The sequence below is a fragment of the Rhopalosiphum padi genome, chromosome 1 (genome assembly GCF_020882245.1).
Source record: "Rhopalosiphum padi isolate XX-2018 chromosome 1, ASM2088224v1, whole genome shotgun sequence".
NCBI lineage: Eukaryota > Metazoa > Arthropoda > Insecta > Hemiptera > Aphididae > Rhopalosiphum > Rhopalosiphum padi.
The window spans coordinates 2,043,450-2,064,476 of record NC_083597.1 but is presented as its reverse complement, the minus strand read 5'-3'; the positions used below and the strand labels follow the sequence as shown (position 1 = coordinate 2,064,476).

The window sequence follows — 21,027 nt, the reverse complement described above, 5'->3', positions numbered from 1 at the left end:
GACCACACAGATTTCTTTACCTAATTTTGTCACCACGCCCAAAAAATATTTTAGCCACATAAAATGCATTAGAATACTGTGCTCCGTCTATGAAAATACTAGTATATTTACTTATTATTATATTTGATATTATAACGAAAAAAATAATTATAAATATCTGATTAAAATATTATTTTATAATTTTAATTGTTTTATACGTGTTTATCAACCTCAAACGATTTATAGTAGTGGTTTGTTGACACATGTGGCAATACACCTGTAGTACGGCCATAATAATAGTATAAAATCGTAAAATGAATAATTATTTTAATATAATGTTCCTGTGTAATTTAAATTTATTCGAAAATTGAAAATAATTAGTTACGTGAAACGATAAAAACCCAACATACCGTTTTATACAGATAAGAATAGGAAGACAGAATAATTTTAACGTTATTTTTGCGTAGAATTGTCATTGTTTACTTTTAATGTACCGTGGAATATTATAATATGAGCCTGGAGATTTCAATTTTGTTCAAATAATAAGACTTTGAATCGGGTAATCATCAATTTATTATTTATTCATTTTTTACTAATTGTTTAGTTACATAATATTATAATAAATATGTGAATATTGATAAAAAATTATTAATTTTGATACTGCCGTACTCATAATATACAATATTTAACAATATTCAACATAAGTTGATAAAATATTATATTATTATGTAAATAAATATTATATAATATATTATTATTATCATATTATACATCTATCGAGATAAAAATAAACATGATTAAATTACGTGCATCATACAATTTTATATGCCTTCTAAATATTATTATATACATATTAACTAGCTACTTAAGATGTGTTTTTTTATATTTACAAGGCTTCGTTATAATTTTATAAAAATACGTGACTATAATTAAAACAAATTTAAAAATATTCATACGTTCAAAACACAAATGTTTTATTTTTATTCATCTTGGCGTTTTATAAACAAATCAAAGTTTCCAAAAATTATCTAAACATTAATTAATGAATAAAAGTTGACTCATTTTTCATATTATATTATGTACCTCTAATCATATTCGTACAACTTTTAACAGAAACTATTATCAAGAAATAAAATGAAGATTTATCAATTCTGGCAGAAAATTATTATTCTTTTTATACTTTTATGGATTTATTTGCTGTTGGTGAATATTAATCGAAAACGACAAGAAGCAGATGATATCTTTGAAGAAAATCTAAAAGAAAAGTTAACCAATGTTCTTTTAGAACTCGATAATCTGCATAAAAATAATGTTGAACTAAAACAACAAGTTATCGGCTTAACTCAAAGGTAGGTACACTATATTACATACTTATTATAGAGTGTCCCTCGGAGATCTGACAAATGAAATAACTTTTGTTCTAATTAATATTTTTAAAAACATTCTTTTAAATATAATTCATAGACACTTGCGCTACATTTTTAGTTTTTAATTTTTTAATACTGAAAATGAAAAACTAAAAAATTGATAAAAAAATGTCAAAAATATTCAAAATAGCCAATATGTGAATCTAATTTAAAAAAAATTTTAGATGGTACAAACATTTATTTAAATCAAGTGGCTGATTTTTACAATTTTTTTAAATATTAATATTCTCGTTGAGTAAATTAAGATCTAGTTTATGTAATACAATAAAAAAATAATTAGATTAACATGCACCTATTTAAAAATGTTCATATAAAATATTTTTAAAAAAATGTATCTTTTTTGAAATTTTAATGTTTTTAACACATAAACTAGATCGTAATTTACCTAACGGGAATATTGATATTTAAAAAAAATGTAAAAAATCAGCCACTTGATTTAAATAAATGTTTTTACCATATATTTTTTTTAAAATCAGATTTACTAATTGGCTATTTTGAAAAAAAATGTTTATACATTTTTAAATTTTTTATTTTCGGTATTAAAAAATAACAAATGTACCTATACTAAAAATGTAGAACAAATAATATCTATGAATTATATTTAAAAGAATTTTTTTTAAATATTAATAGGAACAAAATTTATTTTATTATTTCATTTGACAGATCTCCGTGGGACACCCTATCATACATATTTACCATACATGATTATCATAATAAATATTATATAATGTTTATTATTTTTTTTTTTGTACATAAATATAATATGTTTTCAGACTAAGAATCTTCAAAAATAGTGTAAGTATCCGCGTATACATTTATAGTATCGTTTTTTCATTAACCGAAGATTTTCATATTATTTTGATGTATTATAAAATAGCTTTTGTTACATCAATTAAAATTATAAAAATATGTGCATCTCACTTAAAATATGTTTTATAAAATGTACGTTGATGTACATACCTATTTTGAAATTCAATATCCTCAATAGAAATCGATTTTAGAATAATACTGTCCACCTAATTTGTGTCAAAATATTTGTTTCTAAGCTTTCTGATTATAGAATAATAATACTTCTTCAAAACTATGGCCATTTTGTTCAAATTAGGGTTGGACCGATACTATAAAAAACCAAATCTGTTACTATTATGTCACAAATGGATGAATATACAATTATTGTTTATTTATAACTGATAACGTTAATGGTACTATAGGATCATCATACCGTACACGACGTGCAGTGTCGTACACTAACCATTAACTGTGACAATACCGTGATATAGCACTACTGTCGTTAATTAATGTTATCAAATAACTTCTTATCACTAGTAACCACAATATTTCAACTAAAATTGTCGTACAATTGATATTATTTTTGTACTTAATAAATCAAAATAATTTAACTCATTACTTATTGTAATAATAGTCATAACTGTAACAATAATTAATTACCAGGGATTTGTATGCAATAAAAATTGTAAAACATGCATTTTGTTTACCAAAATATGCAAAAATATGCATTTCAATTTTTATAAGATAAACATAAAAATATAGTTACAAAAAAAATATTTATTTATTGAAATACATCAGTGATTGGCTGTATTAATAATAACTAATAAGTAAAAACATTACCTTTAAATCCATGAATACCCAACTATAATCAATGAAATAGATATTATATATATGTATAGACTATAGACTGATATTAATAATATATAATAAAAAAGATTTAAAATTGTTTATTATTTTGAAAAGTACCTGGAAATTTTTCACTCTGGGTCACTTCAAAGTACTAACTAGCAATTTTATCCACTAGAACAACCATGACCGTAGCCAGAAAAAAATTCTGGGGGGTTAGAGTATAAAATATATGTTATATTATACAAGTTTTAAATATAATAGGCATTTAAACCTATTCAATTTTATTTCAAGAAAAAATGTCGGGGGTCTGAACCCTGAACCCTGAACCCCTCCCCCTGGCTACGCCTTTGAGAACAACTCTCAGAGTTAGAGATCAAAGTATTTTTACTACTCCTAAAGAGATCCGAGACATCACACAAAATATACACTACGTCATTTTAAAACCAATAAATTCAATACTCCGTTCAGAATCTAAAATATTCTTAATAGTTAAAAAAAGATAATAATAAAATTTGTTAGATACCGGATACCGTATATAAACGCATTTATATACATGTTAATCAAAATATTAAATATATTATAGAACTCAAAACAAAAACAATTAAACGGACCGTCTGAAGATTATGAACTTCTACGTCGCCGCATTTATTCCAACATGAAGGAGTTTTGGTACTACATCAGTTTTGAACTGCAGTTATTGGCGACATCGGTCAAAAAAAAATTACCGTTTATAATTCATATGAAAACAACTATTGACGAACATTATAGATCATTATTGAATGACATCGACAAACTGACCGAAGTCGATGGCTATGCACAGTGGAGACGAAAAGAATACATCTATTTGAGTACTCTAGTCAAAAAAAGGATAAGAATTTTACAAAATCCGCAAGACTGTTCCAAAGCGAAAAAACTCGCGTGCAACTTAATCTCAGTAAATATCAATGTCTACATAATATTAGTATACTTATCAAAAATCTGTAATATGCATAACTTCCGTCGTAGAATTGTATGCAAAAATATGCAGGTTCGTCACACCAGCGCCCCGACATAAAAATTTCTACTCCAAATTAAATAATATATTTTTAAAAATATTTTGTTTTCATAATAACATATTTTAGTTTCTAACCAAGCACATAGCAATTTCAATTTTTGTTCTTTAAGATGCAGCTGGTGTGCTAAAGGCGAGATTAAAAACAAAATTGTTTTTAGACTTTTAACAAAATAAAATTTAATTTGGAGTCAAAATGTTTAAGTCGGATTGTTAGTATGACAGACCTTGCAAAAGTATGAGTCGTATATTCGACTGTTTACGCTTAGGACCATCGGTCGTGTGGATATGGTTGTCGCCTACACCATCTCGTCAATTGCATGGTTGTAGCATACGCTACCAAGAGAACTTTGGTCCTAGACAATCCCCATAATTGGGGGTTCACTAGTGATGGATTTACATCGCTGTTTTTCCCGCTAAGCAATATATGCACGTCAATAAACAGAAACGAAACGGTTCTGCCTTGGCCAGGTAATATTATTTTTCATTATAACCATGTTTTCCGACGGCATTACAGGTAGTATTAAAAAAAATAATTTTAGAATTGTTATTTTATATTGTAACTGATTTATCATCAGTCCGTCAAGACATGTGAAATTTCATTCAAAAGTGCCTTTATATTTGAATACATTTTTCTACTACAGATATGAGATACGGTTTTTTAAATAATTAAACCCTATTGCGTTTCGAAATAAATATCTTTCGAAAAAAGTACTTTTAAATAAAATAAACAAATACTTAGGAAATATTTAAAATACTAGAAAACTATTTAAATACTCTTATCTACTCAAACATATTACAAGATTGGCCATTAACAAATAAGTACTAGTACAAATATGCGATATTATAAAATAATGTTTCCATTCATATATAGGCGATGAAAGTGTTCAAGTGGTGAATCTTAGTCTTCCCATCACAGAGCTTGGTGGCCCAAATCGTGAGCAAAAACCACAGCCAAAGCCGTTTAATCCGCTAATACTGCCCGAAGACTTGAGCCATAGATTAAACGTCTTGCACGGCGATCCTGCCGTTTGGTTGATTGGCCAATTCGTCAACTATATAATACGGCCACAAATATCAACTATTGACATTTTTGAAATTTACGAAAACTTTTTCGAATTCAGTGGCCCAGTTGTCGGGTAAATATTATTATCTATAATTTATATACTTTGACATTTTTTGGACGTCAGATGTCATTTATATAAAACAAATTTGCTCGTCATAATAATTCAATAATTTTTAATACGTATTGTCGATCAAAAGGTGTACTTATTCTTTAAAAAATTGTTAAAAACATCATACACTATATATCACCATATAACGGGGAGGATAAATTGAAATAAATATTGAACTAAAAATAAAATTTTTTTTTACAAAATAATATAATATAAAACTAAATAGTATATCATTGATGTAAATACTATTTATTATTTTTAATTTACTAAAACAGTTAATAATATGGTAAAATACTCATAAAACATGATATTATGATAATAATTATTTGCTACCATTCACTATCATAATTAATATTATGTTGTGCCTAATAATAATAATATTAATATGTAAAACGAAGTATTAAAATTGCATATACAATACGCCGTGTTACTTAGATAGAGTATTATTAGTATTAACTAAAAACTCGCTAAAAAAACATCTATTCCTTCTGTGGTAGTCTGATAAACATCAATGAATGATGGAAAAGACTTATCACAGTTAATACAAAGTATGCAGAGCTTAGGTTTATTATAAAATTACAAAAACACTGTAAAATTGGTATAAATAATTATACATTTTTTAGCGTGCACATCAGACGAACCGACAATATAAGTCCGTTTCATACACTAGAAGAATACATGTACCACGTCGAAGATTATTACAAGCTACAAGAATCAAATGGCATATTTAACCCCAAAAAAATTTATTTAGCTACAGACGACCCAACGTTATTTAATGAAGCTTATGACAAGCAAGTTAAAGTTGATTTTTTTTTTACATAATTATAACAGTACTATGTCTTAGGTATCCTGAATACCAAATACTAGGAGATGCAGAATTATCAGAAACTGAGTCCGTAAAATCCCGAGAGTTGGACAATTCCATTATGAATATCAACATTGATATATATTTTTTATCTCGGTGTGACTATTTAGTTTGCACTTTTTCATCACATGTACGTCAAAATCATTATTTTACTAAAATTACAACACATTAGATAAACCCATTCTTCAAGTGACCGAATATTATTAAGTTTATTCTTGATTTATAAAAGTTTTTTAATCAGTAATAATTAACTATATAATTCCATAAAAATTGTGTTCAACTTGTGTATACAAGAAATCAAAATAAATATAATCCAATTATTATATTATGTATATTAAATTATATGTATTAACAATATTAATTAGTATTCAATTAATAAAACATTTTGCAGTTTCTTAAAGTACTTATAACTTATAGTCATATGTTAGTATATTTTAATATTAGCTATTGTGAAGTTATATTATATAGGTACTCATATTTTTATTTTTATCTTCTTTTATTATTGACTTTATGAATTTATATATATTTTAAAATACAATTACTATGCATTTCATTTATTTAATCTATTTTTTATTTTAAATAATTTTTCTGTATTATGAGTTATCAATTTTTGTAATTAATAAATTATTATAAATATTGATATTGGTAATCACAGAAATGAAGCATAATTGGACAAATTAATACAACGTGAATGTATGATAATATATAAACTTGTGTTTAGAAGCTTAAGTTTCTATTAGCTTCAATTATATATTATAATTAAGAAAATATAAATCGTGAATTTTAAAATTTTAAATTTTTTTAAAAAAGTTAGATAAACCAAATTGAATTAAAATTTGTTTGATATATTGAAATAAAAACTTGACATTTTTAACACCTAACTTCTCCTTTAAGGTATGCCGATTGGCTTATGAAATAATGAATGGTATCAAATTTGAAGATGCATCAGCTCAGTTTGCTTCGCTAGATGACGTATATTATTTTAACAACCAAATTCGTAGATTGAATGTTGCTGTATTGCCTCATAAAGCAAACGGACCGCAAGAGATGGATCTACAAGTGGGCGACGAAATCGAAGTTATTAATAATCTATGGAATGGTTATTCAAAGGGAATAAATTTGAGAACAAACAAATCTCTTCTGTATCCTACTTTTAAGGTAGATTACTAGTTATTGTTTGCATAACGTAATTATTAAATGCATTTAGTGTATTATATTTATATAATGTATTGAATATTGTTGTAGGTAACCCAAAAAATGGAAATTATGTCGTTTACCAGTTATCCTGACATTAAAATAAGCGCCGAAGAATTAGAAGAATAATTGTATTCATATATTATACTAATATTTATTAAAACATTATAATATAGCTTATGAACATTATAAGGACGATTGATGAACTGAAATACAAAAAAATGATAAAATAAAAACATTTATTGTATATGCTATGACTTTATAAATAAGGTTCAAAAAACCAAACCATAGTTTTAAAAATAAGAATAAGATTTATAAATAAGATTCTATTAGCTTATTAAATTATTAATCTTTATTTTATTTAATTTTGCTACATTCTACTCGGCCATAGATAATAATATTTACAAATTATTCGGATAATATACGAACTCAATGTCTTATAAATAATATATTTACTTTATCCAATAAATTATGTTTATAAGAACGAAAATATTCAGCCAAAATCAAATTGTATATTATATTGTATACTGTATAACGGTGGTCGACAAATAGCGGCCTGCGTGACTATTCCATGTGGCTCGCTCCAAAATGACAATTAAATTGAACTATATATCATATTTTTAGCTATTTTCTTAAATCTACACATTATATATATTATATATGATAATTAAATGATTGAATTGTACATTATTTATTACGTCAAAAACTATAAGATTTTTCAAAATAAAAGGGAAAAGACGCTTTCTATGCTTAAAAATATTTCTTTAAAATAATCTCGGATTTCTAAACTGGCGTTATTTTTTGATATATTGAAGTATATGAATGAACTTAATATAAAACTGTAAGGTAAAAATCAATGAAAATTTACGGCAACTATACAATAAACCGAGTATACGACATTTCTTAATCAGAAAGAGGTTGGAATGGGCAGGTCATATCTGGCGAGCCGAAGACACGTTAATTAAGAAAGTCATGGAAAGCAAAATAACGGGGAAAAGACCAAGAGACAGACCCCGGCAGAGATGGTGTGATAGAATAGAAAAAGATCTAAAGAAGATCAACCCGTTGCTAGATATGGAAGCGGCATTAGATAGGGAGAAGTGGAAAGGCATTTTAGAAGCGGCGATGGTCCTCAATGGACCGCTAGTAGCCTAGGAAGAAGAAGAAGAAGAAGAAGAAGAAGGTAAAAATCAACTTAATCCTGATATGTGGTCTCATATTAAGTCTTTTGAAGTAAATTTTAAACTTTTACAATCTCATCTTGAAAAAAATGAATTAACATATTTTTTTGCTAGTAAAAATCCTTTTTGAATTATCAACATTTTCAATTTCATCAGTTAAATTTATTGAATCTATTTCGACACTTAAATATAAATTTAATAATCGCTCTCAAAATGTTAAACGATACTCACAATATTTTCAATTATTCGATGAATTACTCTCCCATTTAATATTAATATTGACGATGTTCCTCTTGAGCTTCAAATGGAAATAATAGATTTGAGGTTCAAGATGTTTTCAAAAAATCATTCAAACAATCAAACTTAATTTTGCTGAACTTGATTCATCATTTTTAAAAATTAAAAATTTAGCTACAAAATATGATTGTATGTCTGGATCTACATATTATTAATATGAATGCGAATAAGCCTTTTCTTATATGAAAAAATTAAATATATACTCATATATGTAATTTTATTTATCAATTATAATCGAATATAGTACTTCATAAATAATAATATAAGTAAATAAAAAATAGTAATTTTTTACATTTCCCGTGGATGAGTCAGACCGTGAAATATTTATTCTGGTTCGATAGTTATAATTCTCGTCTCGTACTGCGGCTTAATGTGATTAAATAGATGCAAAAAAAATGTTGCCGTTCGGTATTATCAGATATATAGTAGATGGTATTATAGGTATTATGTACTATTTAGGTACCTAGAATAAGCATTGGTGTTAATTCGTATTTCGTATGCGCTTTTCGGTGGTATTAAAAGTAATCTTTTCCGCGTTACATTAAGATACCCGTATAAATAGTTCATTTATTGATTAATTATACCTTGTTCGAATGTAGCCAACAGTACTAGACAGGTAATTATGAATAAGTAAACACGTTAAATATACGAGCAAACAAAATTCAACACAAACACAATATTATAATATAATGTAAATACTAAACTCGTACAGGATAATGTATTTGCGCATTTGGAGTTATACGTACCAAAGTCACCAATTATATGTAATAATATGTGGTTAAAATGCACGTGATCTAATTTCACACTAAAAACATTAAACAAATAAATATTATATTATATTATTCATAGTACCTAATATTATTGTAAAATATTCCCGATGACCGTATGCGATAATCTGGGCAACGTTGACGTTCGGTTGTGACATCAGATGCCGTATGCAGTTTTGATTTGAATAAATCTATCGGTAAGTGGTTCGATATTGGGTTAATTCTCTCTTTCTCTGTTTTCAATACATTGCATAAATAGTTGTTCTGTGTGTGATGGGATTTAACTCTTGTGGAATCTTCATGTTTCGTGTTTCGATATAGATAATAATAAAATATAATAAGAAATATAGTATTAATTTGATTCAATGAGATAAAAATAACATAAAATTAAGATATAAATGAATTTTTTTACCAATTAAAATTTTTCGAGTTATTATGCATATCATAACGTAAGGCAGGGGTCTTCATTCTTTTTATGCAGCGAGCCACGTATTATTTTTTGATAATCTTGCGGGCCGCATTCGTAGTAAAACATGTAATTTATACAAAAATTCAGTGTTATTATTACAATTTTTATGATTACATTTTTAATTACAAATTAATATTATTATTAAAACAAATATAAATAAAAAAAATTTTTGAATTACAAATTTTTTATTTTATTTTTAGTGTAATAACTGACATTCTTTTGAAACTTTTATACAATAAACAAGTATTATGCTCGTTCCACTATCGATTACGAATTAACAGGCAACATTTATCTCTCGATAGGTAATTTAATTTATCTTATCTCATATTTCCAATAGCGATGACTTAGTCGTTATAATTTTATCGAAATAGAAAATATACATGCATGTGATTGTGGGCCACGGGTTGAAAACCCCCAGCCTAAGGTATTGAATATAATTCTATGAAATATTTATTATACAGCAGTTTAAACTATTTTGTTTTTATGAAAAAGATTTTTCGTGAACATATTTTAACGAGTATCAATAAATGCTCCTGTTAAAGCAGTGACGTTTGATAACCTATAATTTCAATATAAAAAAGGCAATAATATACCACCAAATCTGAAAAATTTAATTATACCGAAAACTTAATATATTTTACAAAAAATTTGCAAAATAAAATCAACGCAATTCAACTATATTTTTTTTATACTAATTACAGTTTGGAAGATATTTACTTAGCATGTGCATCCCTCGCAGAAGTATTAATATTTAGTATACTCATCAAATCATCGAATGCATTTAGACCATTAATAAATGTTTTTTTTTATTTCTAATTCATCGCAAACCTTTAAAGAAAAATCGTCGTGTCACGTTACGCCATGCTATCTACGGTGGTACGATGTGTTCACAAAATTGTATTGTTCTCTTTACGACTCGAGGTCTATGACATAATCGTAACAATATGTACCTACTTAAATATTCGTTTAAAAAAAAATAGCATACAATCGTTTGTGGCGATATATAAAAACATAATACGTTTTTCGAATAAAAATAGTTTTGTGTTTTTATTAAAACACTATCTCAACGCGCAAATAATAATATAGTATAATAAAATATTATATTAATTATTATTAAGTATAATACCTAGTATATAATAATATTGTGTATGTTTATGTTATATGTTTTTAGGCTACAGAGATTTAACGAAAAAAAAGTACACAAGCCATTCTATTACACTGCAATATTCATTATCTTATCTTTTAATCGTACCAACGCACATAATATTCTACACAGACGTTCGCATTGTTTGATGTTTCAAATTGTTTTTTTCTTATTTTTTGCATATGTTTAATGTATTATACTAAAATATAATATAGTTTCTGGATGAATAATATTATATTTTTCCTCATATCTTAAAAATGTTTATTATCTTTGATTATAATATAGTAATCAAATAAAATTGAGCCAATTTGAAGCCTTAGTCTACCTAGTCTATACTTCCAAACTTTAGTATAGTAATGGAATAATTTTCAAATAAGTATAATACTTTATAGATAATACTTATAATAAATGTTTCACACCGTTCCATTTATTTTAAAACCTTAATATCAGCACAACTAGGAATACAGATATAATATTTGTATAAACGGAGGCGATTGAATAAATCCGTATTACACATTGATCCATAGAACATTAATTTTAAACATCAATATATGCTTAAAAAAATATTTTAGAATTTTTAAAAATTTTACCTATTTTAGACATTTCTTATAAATGTGTGAACCCGGCTATTTCTGAAATGAAACGATAGTTAATGAACATTGCAAATCTTTATTGAGAGATTTTACCAAATTGACAAATGTTTACGGTTTGCGGTGACAAGAGTTAAAACTCTTTGAGTAAACTGGTTGAAAAGAGATCGTAATAAATTAATTAATTTATTAATCATTAATCGAATTTAATTTATTTTAGGTAATATCAAAAATTGAAGCTATACTTTTAACCAGTTGTCCAAACATCACTCTTTAAATACTAAGATATAATGAGAAGAAAATTTATAAAAATTGTGCTTTTATTATTAACATAAAATAATAAGATTTAAAAAAAATATGTTATATTATGTTCACTTAACCCAAAAAAAATGTATAATAAATACAATATACGGGTATACCTATGCTTACACCTGTTTTCGTTTTCATTCAAATTTATTTCAGTGAAAAATATTTATTCATACAATAATGTATAAGTATAATAGGTACTACATATTAAATTTTATTCAACACGTTCAATATAATAAGTTTCTCGCATTTTCCTTTCCGTTGCTTTTATTGAATAATTCATTCACGTATAAAATAAACGAATCTATTATTAATGTAATATAGATACTTGTACACGCTTATTATTACCTATATATTATAATAATTTCACTATATCTACTAACATCTAATAAGTTGCAAGCTCTAAATATGAGCAGTGAAAAGTTCACTGAGACAAATTGATTACTAAACATTTTTATTTGTAAATTTTAATAATAATGTAACATAAGGCGTGAGGCGTCCCTCATACTGTCCTCCCGTTGTACTACTCACAGGAAAAAAATTATTTTGGAAACAAAATCTTATATTTTTATAACAATTTACTATTTACAAAAACTTAAAAAAATATACTTTTGAAATACAAAACAATTTTTAAATGCTTATTTCACATTGTAAGATATTGATTTAAAAATTAATTGATCCAAAACTTCCAAAACTACTTGCTTATACTTGTTCCCAGGAAAACACATCCATGCCCACTATTATTGTTGTTTTAAGACAAACGGATAAATTGTATTTAACGATTGTCACGATTACACACTTCTCAAATCCGCAATGCACGCTTTTAATTTCGAACCAAATACACGCCATGTGTTGAAATTCACCATCAATAATACGAGTTGTAATTATATAAAAACCAATATAATGTTATTTATGAACGTATTTACGCAAATAACTATCAACCATACAGTACTTATACCGTATTTTTTGCTTCATTTTGGAATTTAAAATTTTAAAACTGTTGGTCTATCTGTGCACGTGGAGAAGGAGAAGAGGGTAAGTTTAATTATGAGATTGACTTTCAGCGCGATACTCATTATTGTGTGATCACTGATCACCAATTGGTCAACAAAATCGGAGGATATCGAACTGTACGATTACCTATGTTCTTTAACCACCAACAATGTTATATTATTTAGGTCATTGAACGAGTACTTCGCTCAATTCTCTATATTATAACATAATACTCTACCACTACATTATAGTATTAACCACATCATAAATTAATGGTGTTTATACAGCGCCACGAGCATATTATAATAATATCCATTATAATATTGTATTATGTACACCAACAAAACAAACAAATTGCACTGTACGCGATCTAAAATATAAATTATTAAATTATCTAAACATTGTGCCTAGGTAACTCTACTCAATTCAAATAAATATACAAATATATATACAAGGTGTATCAGAAAGATATGACAACTCCAGCCCTAAATTATATTTTAATGTGTCGGATCATCGTGATGCACGCCGTATATTACAAAATATAAGTAATTATTATTTCATCTACATTGTACATGGTATCTAAATAAAATATAATTTTGTAAAATCATGTTAACGCGTGTAACGTAATTGTTATTGTACGGACCTGTCATTGTTTTCCCAACAATATTTATACATAATATAAACAAGCGTGTAGGTGGTAATTATAATGCTGCTCTGTTTGTAGATAATATATATTATGATAGTACATAGAATCACGTTATACCAACGTTGGCATTGTTAACACTACACAGAACCATATATGCATTCGTCCAATTGGCAATAAATTAATATTATATTAGCCAAAGGCTTTTTAAATAACATACTATTATAATCGTATATATACCGGACCGATACATGTTGTAATTTAGTTTCTTAATGATACTTTATTTCGTTCACGAGTTTAAATACTTATATTTATAAATATACTTTGTATACGTTTTTCATATATTAAAATAAGTAAGTATTGCATTTTTTCAAGTTCAATTATCATACATCTGATCTAAATGCTCGATATTTCACATCACATAAACGTCATTCGGAGGTGTACTTATATATTATTTATGTAATATATTATTAAAAGATAAATAATTGATTTTCAATAAAACGAACATACATGACCTATTCAAATGATTATGTATGTAAACTGTGTGTTCAAGCAAAAATCGGATTTTACCTACATATATTTAGTATATCTCATGAAAATAGAAGTATATTTTATGATTTTATGACTACCATTTTGCCAACCATAATCAATTATTATGTATACAGTACTTTGCTAAAGTCATCCAATACTTATTGTAATGTCACACAAATGTTCAATTGCTTTTAACTTCATATGTAATCCAGTAACCTTATTCGTTTTTTACTTAAACAGAAACAGTGTACTTTCAGACTAATGAGGATGAAATGGTTCATGCACATATTTGGATTTTTCACGTTCGTATTGGTATTATTTATGATTCTAAGTTATAAATGGCACCAAGATAACTCTCACATTGAAATTAACATCCAAAGACTAACCAAATGTATACAAACACTAGAAAAGCTGCGGTTGGTCAATGAAAAATTAAACGCTGAATTTGCCAACTTAAAAGAAAAGTATTATTACATTTTATCTCTTGCTACAATGGCATGTTAAATACGTAAGTCTTGAAGATTTTGTTAAGATTTTCGATGGTTTGAATTTTATATAATACCTATTTAAACCAGTAATCAATTTGATTTCAAATAAAAATAAAATAAATAATTTATATTTAACTATTACCTATAATAAACTGCATTACCTATTGTAATGGCACTCATAGGGTATATTCATAAATATTTTAAAAAGCTTATTCTTCATTGCAATGTGATTTATTATTGTTAATTAATTTATGAAATTATTTTAATATGTATTATATGTATTATATTACTCTGTAATATACTCTGTATTATACTACTATGCTACATATTTATAAAATGTAAATATTTTTAAACGAACGTCAATAGCAAAACAATATCTTCATAGCTCTGCGTATATAAATATTAGGTTTATTAAAAATTGTAATAATTGTATATTTTGTGTTTTAGAATAAGAATCCAGCAGAGTAAAAAAGTACTTAACATAAAATATACCTACACAGGGTGATTTTTAAACAAAAAAAAATACTCGTTGTCTTGAAATACTCGTAGTATAATGTATCTATATTATATAAATAAACTTTTGATTCTTTTTCCATTCGTTTTAAATATAATAAATTTGCATTTTAGTATGTTAACTAAATCGATTACCGGCTACATTCTTGATTAAGACTTGTAAATTATATGCAACAAGTTACTACAAATTATATAATATATTTTTTCACACTAATCTGCACGAATATGTATTGAATATAGTTAATTATACGCAGTTTAAAAATGTGCACTATTTTCTTTTTTAAGGATCGCAAAATCTGTAACACAAAATAATTAATGTTTATTTAAAAAAAAAACATTTATTTTATTTGAAGAAAAATATATTATAGTTAAATAAAATAATTGAGTATTTCAAAATAACGAGGATCTTAAATAATATTATAAATTAATCAATCTGTGAACATATAGGACTTGAGGGACATTGAACCAACTGCCCCATCAAAAGAATACGAAATTCTACGACGTCGTATTTTTTCGAACACTAAAGAATTTTGGTATTATATAAATTCTGGATTAGAATCATTAGTTAGATCGACGAAAAATGAAGAACATATTTATAAAATAAAAAATATGGTCGGCGAACACTATCGATCTTTATTAAAAGACGTTTCCGGTTTGGCTGAAGTCGACAACCATTCGACGTGGAGACAACAAGAATCTGAAAGTTTAAGTAATTTAGTTCAAAGTAGATTAGAAGAGTTACAAAACCCACCCAACTGGTTTATAGCAAAACAGCTAGTTTGCAAATTAGAAAAGGTTTGTACCGACAGTATTATTCAATCTCGGGTGGTCTGTACAAGACTATTTGTAACACAATATCGTACAATGATGATGTAGGCCTTTTTTAGATACATAAAAAAATAAAACAAATACTTGAATTAAAAATAAAATATACTTTTCTTTTTTAAATATATTTTTTAGTCTGGAATAAATTAATCAAAATTCTAAAAGATCAATTAATATTTTTTTAATTTCGTATAGCACCTATACATATTATATAACCTACCTACCTATATATAAATATAAAACGTGAAAGTTGTTTCTTAAATTTAACTGTTTAATACCAAATAAAATAATACTATTTTTCATGGTAACAATTCTATGAATAATAAAATATTAAGCTTAAAATACTTAAATAATTACCTGTATTTGGGTATTTTTAGTTAAAACAATACTAATATAGAATTATTAATAATAACATATTTTTACAGAGCTTTCAGTAATAACAGTAATGATACCATGTATTACAGCCATTATCCTTTAATATAATAGAACCAATGTTCATACCTAATATTACTATAATTATAATATTACAGAGTTGTGAGTTCAATTGTCAATTACACCATGTCGTATATTGTCTTATCGCCGCGTACAATACTCAAAGAATGCTAGTTCTAGACTATGAAAATTGGGTATATGGTGACATATGGCAAGATGTTTTTCTTCCATTAAGTGACTCAGATACTTTGTTAATAAACGCATCAGTTGTTGAATGGCCTGGTAACTTTAATTAATCTTCAATGAGTTATTTTATAAAATGTAATTTTCAATTATTTTATATGATAATATGTGTATTCAATACAGGCGATCAAAACTCTCAAATACTTCATTTGCCCCCAATTGATTTAATTCACCCAAAACCTAATTTCTTACCACAAATTATACCTAATGACTTAGCTGAACGGTTAACTGTCTTACATGGAGATCCTATTGTCTGGTGGATAGGACAAATTCTTAAATACTTGCTTCGGCCACAAGAATCGACTAATTATCGTTTAGATAATTACGCAAAAAAACTCAAATTCCAAAAACCGATCGTCGGGTAACGTTTTATTTATGCTAGTAATATTAAAAACAAGTATTTTTTTTATTCATTTATAATGTTGTATTATGTACAAAGATAAAAAAAGCACTCTAACCTTTTCGACAAGTATAAATCTACAAAATAAATCCTAAAAAAATATGTGTCATTCCTAAATAAAAATAGAAATAAAATAAAATACTATACGCTTGAAAGACATTAAAAATACGGTAACTCAATATTTTAAGACATTTAAGTAGTTGACATATTGTATGTATGTATGTATATACATATATACATATATATTATTATTTGAGCTCTTGTTATTTTAATATTATAATATATTAATATACCAACTACATAATAACATAATTTTTTTCATAGAATTGATTAATAAACCAAATTGAATAAATGTTACAATAATATCTATAACATTATATATGTTGTTATTAAATATTCTGTGATTGTTGTTATTAAATATTCTGTGATTATGTTACTTAATCTTAATTGGATACGAAATCATTTTCTACCGTCTATCATTATTTGTATTAATCAGATTTATTATTATCATGTTTAATATTATTAATTTAATTGTATACTGTAATTGTCGAACTATAATAGCTGTAGCTGAAAGTTCTAAATAAAAAAAAAAAAAAAAAAAAAAAAACATTATATATTATGCATCTTATCTACAATTTTAAAATAATTAAAAAAAAAGATTTCACATAACTAAAATATCAAAACTAAATACAATATACATATATTGACCCGTGATTCTATAGACGATACTTAGATATTAAGATAATATTGTTTAATCTTAATTTAAGTTTCAAGCAATGTATTCAATATAATATAGCATTTTTGACAAATTTAATCACTTATGTGTATAATAAGTACCTACTAATATTATATAGGTAGTAAATACAAAGGATCAAACTTACACGAAGTACTTGAACTAATTTAAATACAAACTTTATTTTATTTTCAAATGCAAACAATAGACAAAGCTTTACCTTATTAACTAAACAAATATCTAATCATAATTCAACATATTATACGCGTTATAAATGCTTGGTAATCTATTTAACGTAAGACACTCATTATTTCAGAATAAAATACCAATATTCTTGAATATATATTTTTTTTTATATAATTTTAGAATGTTAAAAAATTGTATTAAAGAAAAATTATATTTTTTCTTTATAATATTATATTGTTATCAATTTTTAATTTGATTAGGTACTCTTTTAAATGACTATATACACATTTTTAATTTCATATTACTAATTTTCCCAAGGAAATAGTGAAGAAAATTATAAGTGATATGGATGACAAAAAATATATTGTAATCTATATTCTTCAAGCTATGCTTATTATTGATAAAACGTGGAGAAACGTAACAACGTTAACAATCATGATTCATGAACTCCTTTAGATCATGTGGATCTGATATTTATATTAATTAATTTATCACATTTTTTATAACAATTTTAAAATAATAATAACAATATACTTACACAGTACACACTCTTATTATATTATATGCTGTATAATAATTTAAATCTTTAATACGTAGGTAGGTACATACACTTAAAAAACTTTTAAGTCGATTTTTTTCCCTAAAACTTTAATAACTCAAAAACCTCGACAAGTTTAAAAAATTGTATTTCTTTTGAATTTTGACTTATCTGGGTCCAACTGTAATACTGTATATATTATGCATGTTTTCTTTAAAAAATTATAACGAAAGAAAAAATAATAATAAATATTGTATCTTACTATACTTTAAATGGATTACCCAGTATGTAAATTGTAAGTATATGTATACTGTATGTATAGAGTACACATTAAGAGAACAGACAAACTCACAAGTGAAGCTACTTTACATACGCTAGATGAGTACATGGTTCACGTCGAAGATTATTATAAACGAAAAAATCTGAGTGGTGAAGTTAATCAAAAAAGAATTTATTTAGCTACAGATGATCCAAGTTTGTTTGATGAGGCCAAAAGCAAGTAAGTAAATTAAATAAATAATTGTCCATTTTCCACATATGCTGTAGTCTCAGTTATACGTTAAATATTTTAGTTATCCCGAGTACGAAATAATCGGTTCTGTTGACATATCTAAAACAGCGACCGTGAAAAATCGAAATTCTAAAGAAGCTTTAGATGGTATAATTGTTGATATACATTTTTTATCACTCAGCGACCACTTAGTTTGTACTTTCTCATCTCAGGTACCAATAACTATTGAATTTAAAAGAATCCAAGTTACCATAATTTTATAATTTTAAGTTGATTTATATTAAACCCTTTTGTTATTTACAGATGTGTCGGATAGCTTATGAGATAATGAACAGTCTCTATCCCGATGCATCAACTCGGTACACATCATTAGACGACATATATTATTTTGATGGTCAATACCATAGGTTAAACGAAGCAGTGTTATCCCATAAGGCTAATAAACTGTACGGAATAGATTTACAAGTAGGAGATCAAATCTTTGTGGATGGTAATAACTGGGATGGTTATTCCAAAGGCAAAAATTTAAGAACGGAATTAGTGGGTCTTTATCCTACATATAAAGTAACTATATATACACGTGAAAATAAACTATTTAATCACCCATTTTTACATATATTATATCATACAAATTTTAATAAAACTGTATGTTTTAGGTTATTCCGAAAATCGAAACAGCAACAATTAAAGGTGATAAAATAAAAAATATCAGAAGATAGTTAAAATAAAAACAATGAAGTGTTCTTGCCGGCAGGTAATATCAATTAATACTACTATATGTGATATTTTTGTTACGTGGTATAAAATTCTTTTAAATAAATATTAATATAATAATATTAATATTATTACATAATAATACTTAGAAAGATTAATTTATATATAATATATTATATTATATTACTATTATTTTTTTAAATAAATGATCAACGTTTTTCAAAGATCCCATTGAATTCTATTAGAAATTTTGCTAAAATCAACCAACGCAATACATGTCTAACATTATTATTGTCTGAATTACATGTGTCCTATATAATTCAAATTATACCTTTAATTAAGTAATGAGTACAACATAGAGGATATAATGTTTTAATTTAAAACGATGAAATCATCTGATTCAAAATGCATTTGGTAAGTGGTACAAGTGGTAGTCCTCGTAGACATTTAGACATATAAAAAACAGAAGTATTGTGAAGATAAACTATATACTAGATATTTGTAAATAAAAAGGTTTGTTTATAGGTTATTGCTTTCGTCAAAATTATTTTTTCTTGTTTTATCTTTATAAAATTATAATGTATTTGGCATATTATATTTGTATTGTATTTTATATCAAATGATACAGATCGTGTCTGTATTTTTTTAAATAAAAAAAACTGTAAACATATAAGTAGTTGCATATTACATTTTACGTTTAAATTATTTATCCTACGCAAAAGCATTTCTAAAATATCGTCTATCATCTTTTATAATATAATACGTATTATAATTATTATATTATCTACTATTTTGTATACAGGTATATATTTTCAAGGATTTTCAATGTTTGAAGATATTTACAATTTTTTTGATAAACTATCATATTTATTTATTTATAGATATAAATTCCAATCGACTTTTACAGTTTTACATATATTACAAAATATAAAATAATATATAAAGTTAGTTACTCGTTACTTAAACTTTTATAACTGATAACTACGGGATCGAAGGTAAATTAATCTTTAGATGCAGTAGTTTTACTAGAAAGTTTTAATATGCCCATAGCCGCTTATTCCCAAGATAACTGAAATTTAGAACTTCTATGACAGGTCCATAATAATACTGATGTCAAGTTACTTGAACAATCACTAAACATTTATTGAATCGATAGTGAGTTAATGATCCCTAAAACATGATTTTAGTGGCTCG

The 21,027-nt window shown here is 25.6% G+C and overlaps 2 protein-coding genes and 1 long non-coding RNA gene across 5 annotated transcripts; 2 read left to right on the top strand and 1 right to left on the bottom strand.

Annotated features, from left to right (window-relative positions):
* The first annotated feature begins 340 nt into the window (after positions 1-340).
* Positions 341-7,750, top strand: LOC132918214 (alpha-(1,6)-fucosyltransferase-like). Its single transcript, XM_060979349.1, has 10 exons — positions 341-538; positions 1,093-1,328; positions 2,180-2,201; positions 3,628-3,978; positions 4,365-4,566; positions 4,970-5,234; positions 5,894-6,061; positions 6,115-6,265; positions 7,030-7,293; positions 7,381-7,750. Exons 2-10 carry the CDS (start codon positions 1,114-1,116, stop codon positions 7,456-7,458), a joined length of 1,716 nt encoding a protein of 571 aa, XP_060835332.1. The 5' UTR covers positions 341-538; positions 1,093-1,113; the 3' UTR covers positions 7,459-7,750.
* A 1,718-nt stretch (positions 7,751-9,468) lies between these two features.
* Positions 9,469-11,047, bottom strand: LOC132917841 (uncharacterized). Its single transcript, XR_009660344.1, has 2 exons — positions 9,987-11,047; positions 9,469-9,870 (listed from the first exon to the last, which is right to left on the bottom strand). It is a non-coding gene; the product is annotated as an uncharacterized LOC132917841 (long non-coding RNA).
* On the top strand, positions 9,555-20,506 carry LOC132917840 (alpha-(1,6)-fucosyltransferase-like). 3 transcript variants are annotated; one of them, XM_060978783.1, is made up of 11 exons: positions 9,555-9,771; positions 13,488-13,621; positions 14,491-14,714; positions 15,186-15,210; positions 15,699-16,046; positions 16,607-16,790; positions 16,875-17,112; positions 18,931-19,107; positions 19,181-19,331; positions 19,423-19,683; positions 19,776-20,506. In XM_060978783.1, the coding sequence occupies exons 3-11, from the start codon at positions 14,512-14,514 to the stop codon at positions 19,836-19,838; spliced, it is 1,650 nt and encodes a 549-aa protein (XP_060834766.1). In that variant the 5' UTR covers positions 9,555-9,771; positions 13,488-13,621; positions 14,491-14,511; the 3' UTR covers positions 19,839-20,506. The 3 variants fall into 3 exon arrangements, with proteins under 3 accessions (XP_060834766.1, XP_060834768.1, XP_060834767.1); XM_060978785.1 differs by lacking the exons at positions 9,555-9,771; positions 13,488-13,621 and adding an exon at positions 13,744-14,072 and having other exon boundaries at positions 14,508-14,714; XM_060978784.1 differs by lacking the exons at positions 9,555-9,771; positions 13,488-13,621 and adding an exon at positions 13,746-14,072.
* The last annotated feature ends 521 nt before the right edge of the window (positions 20,507-21,027 follow it).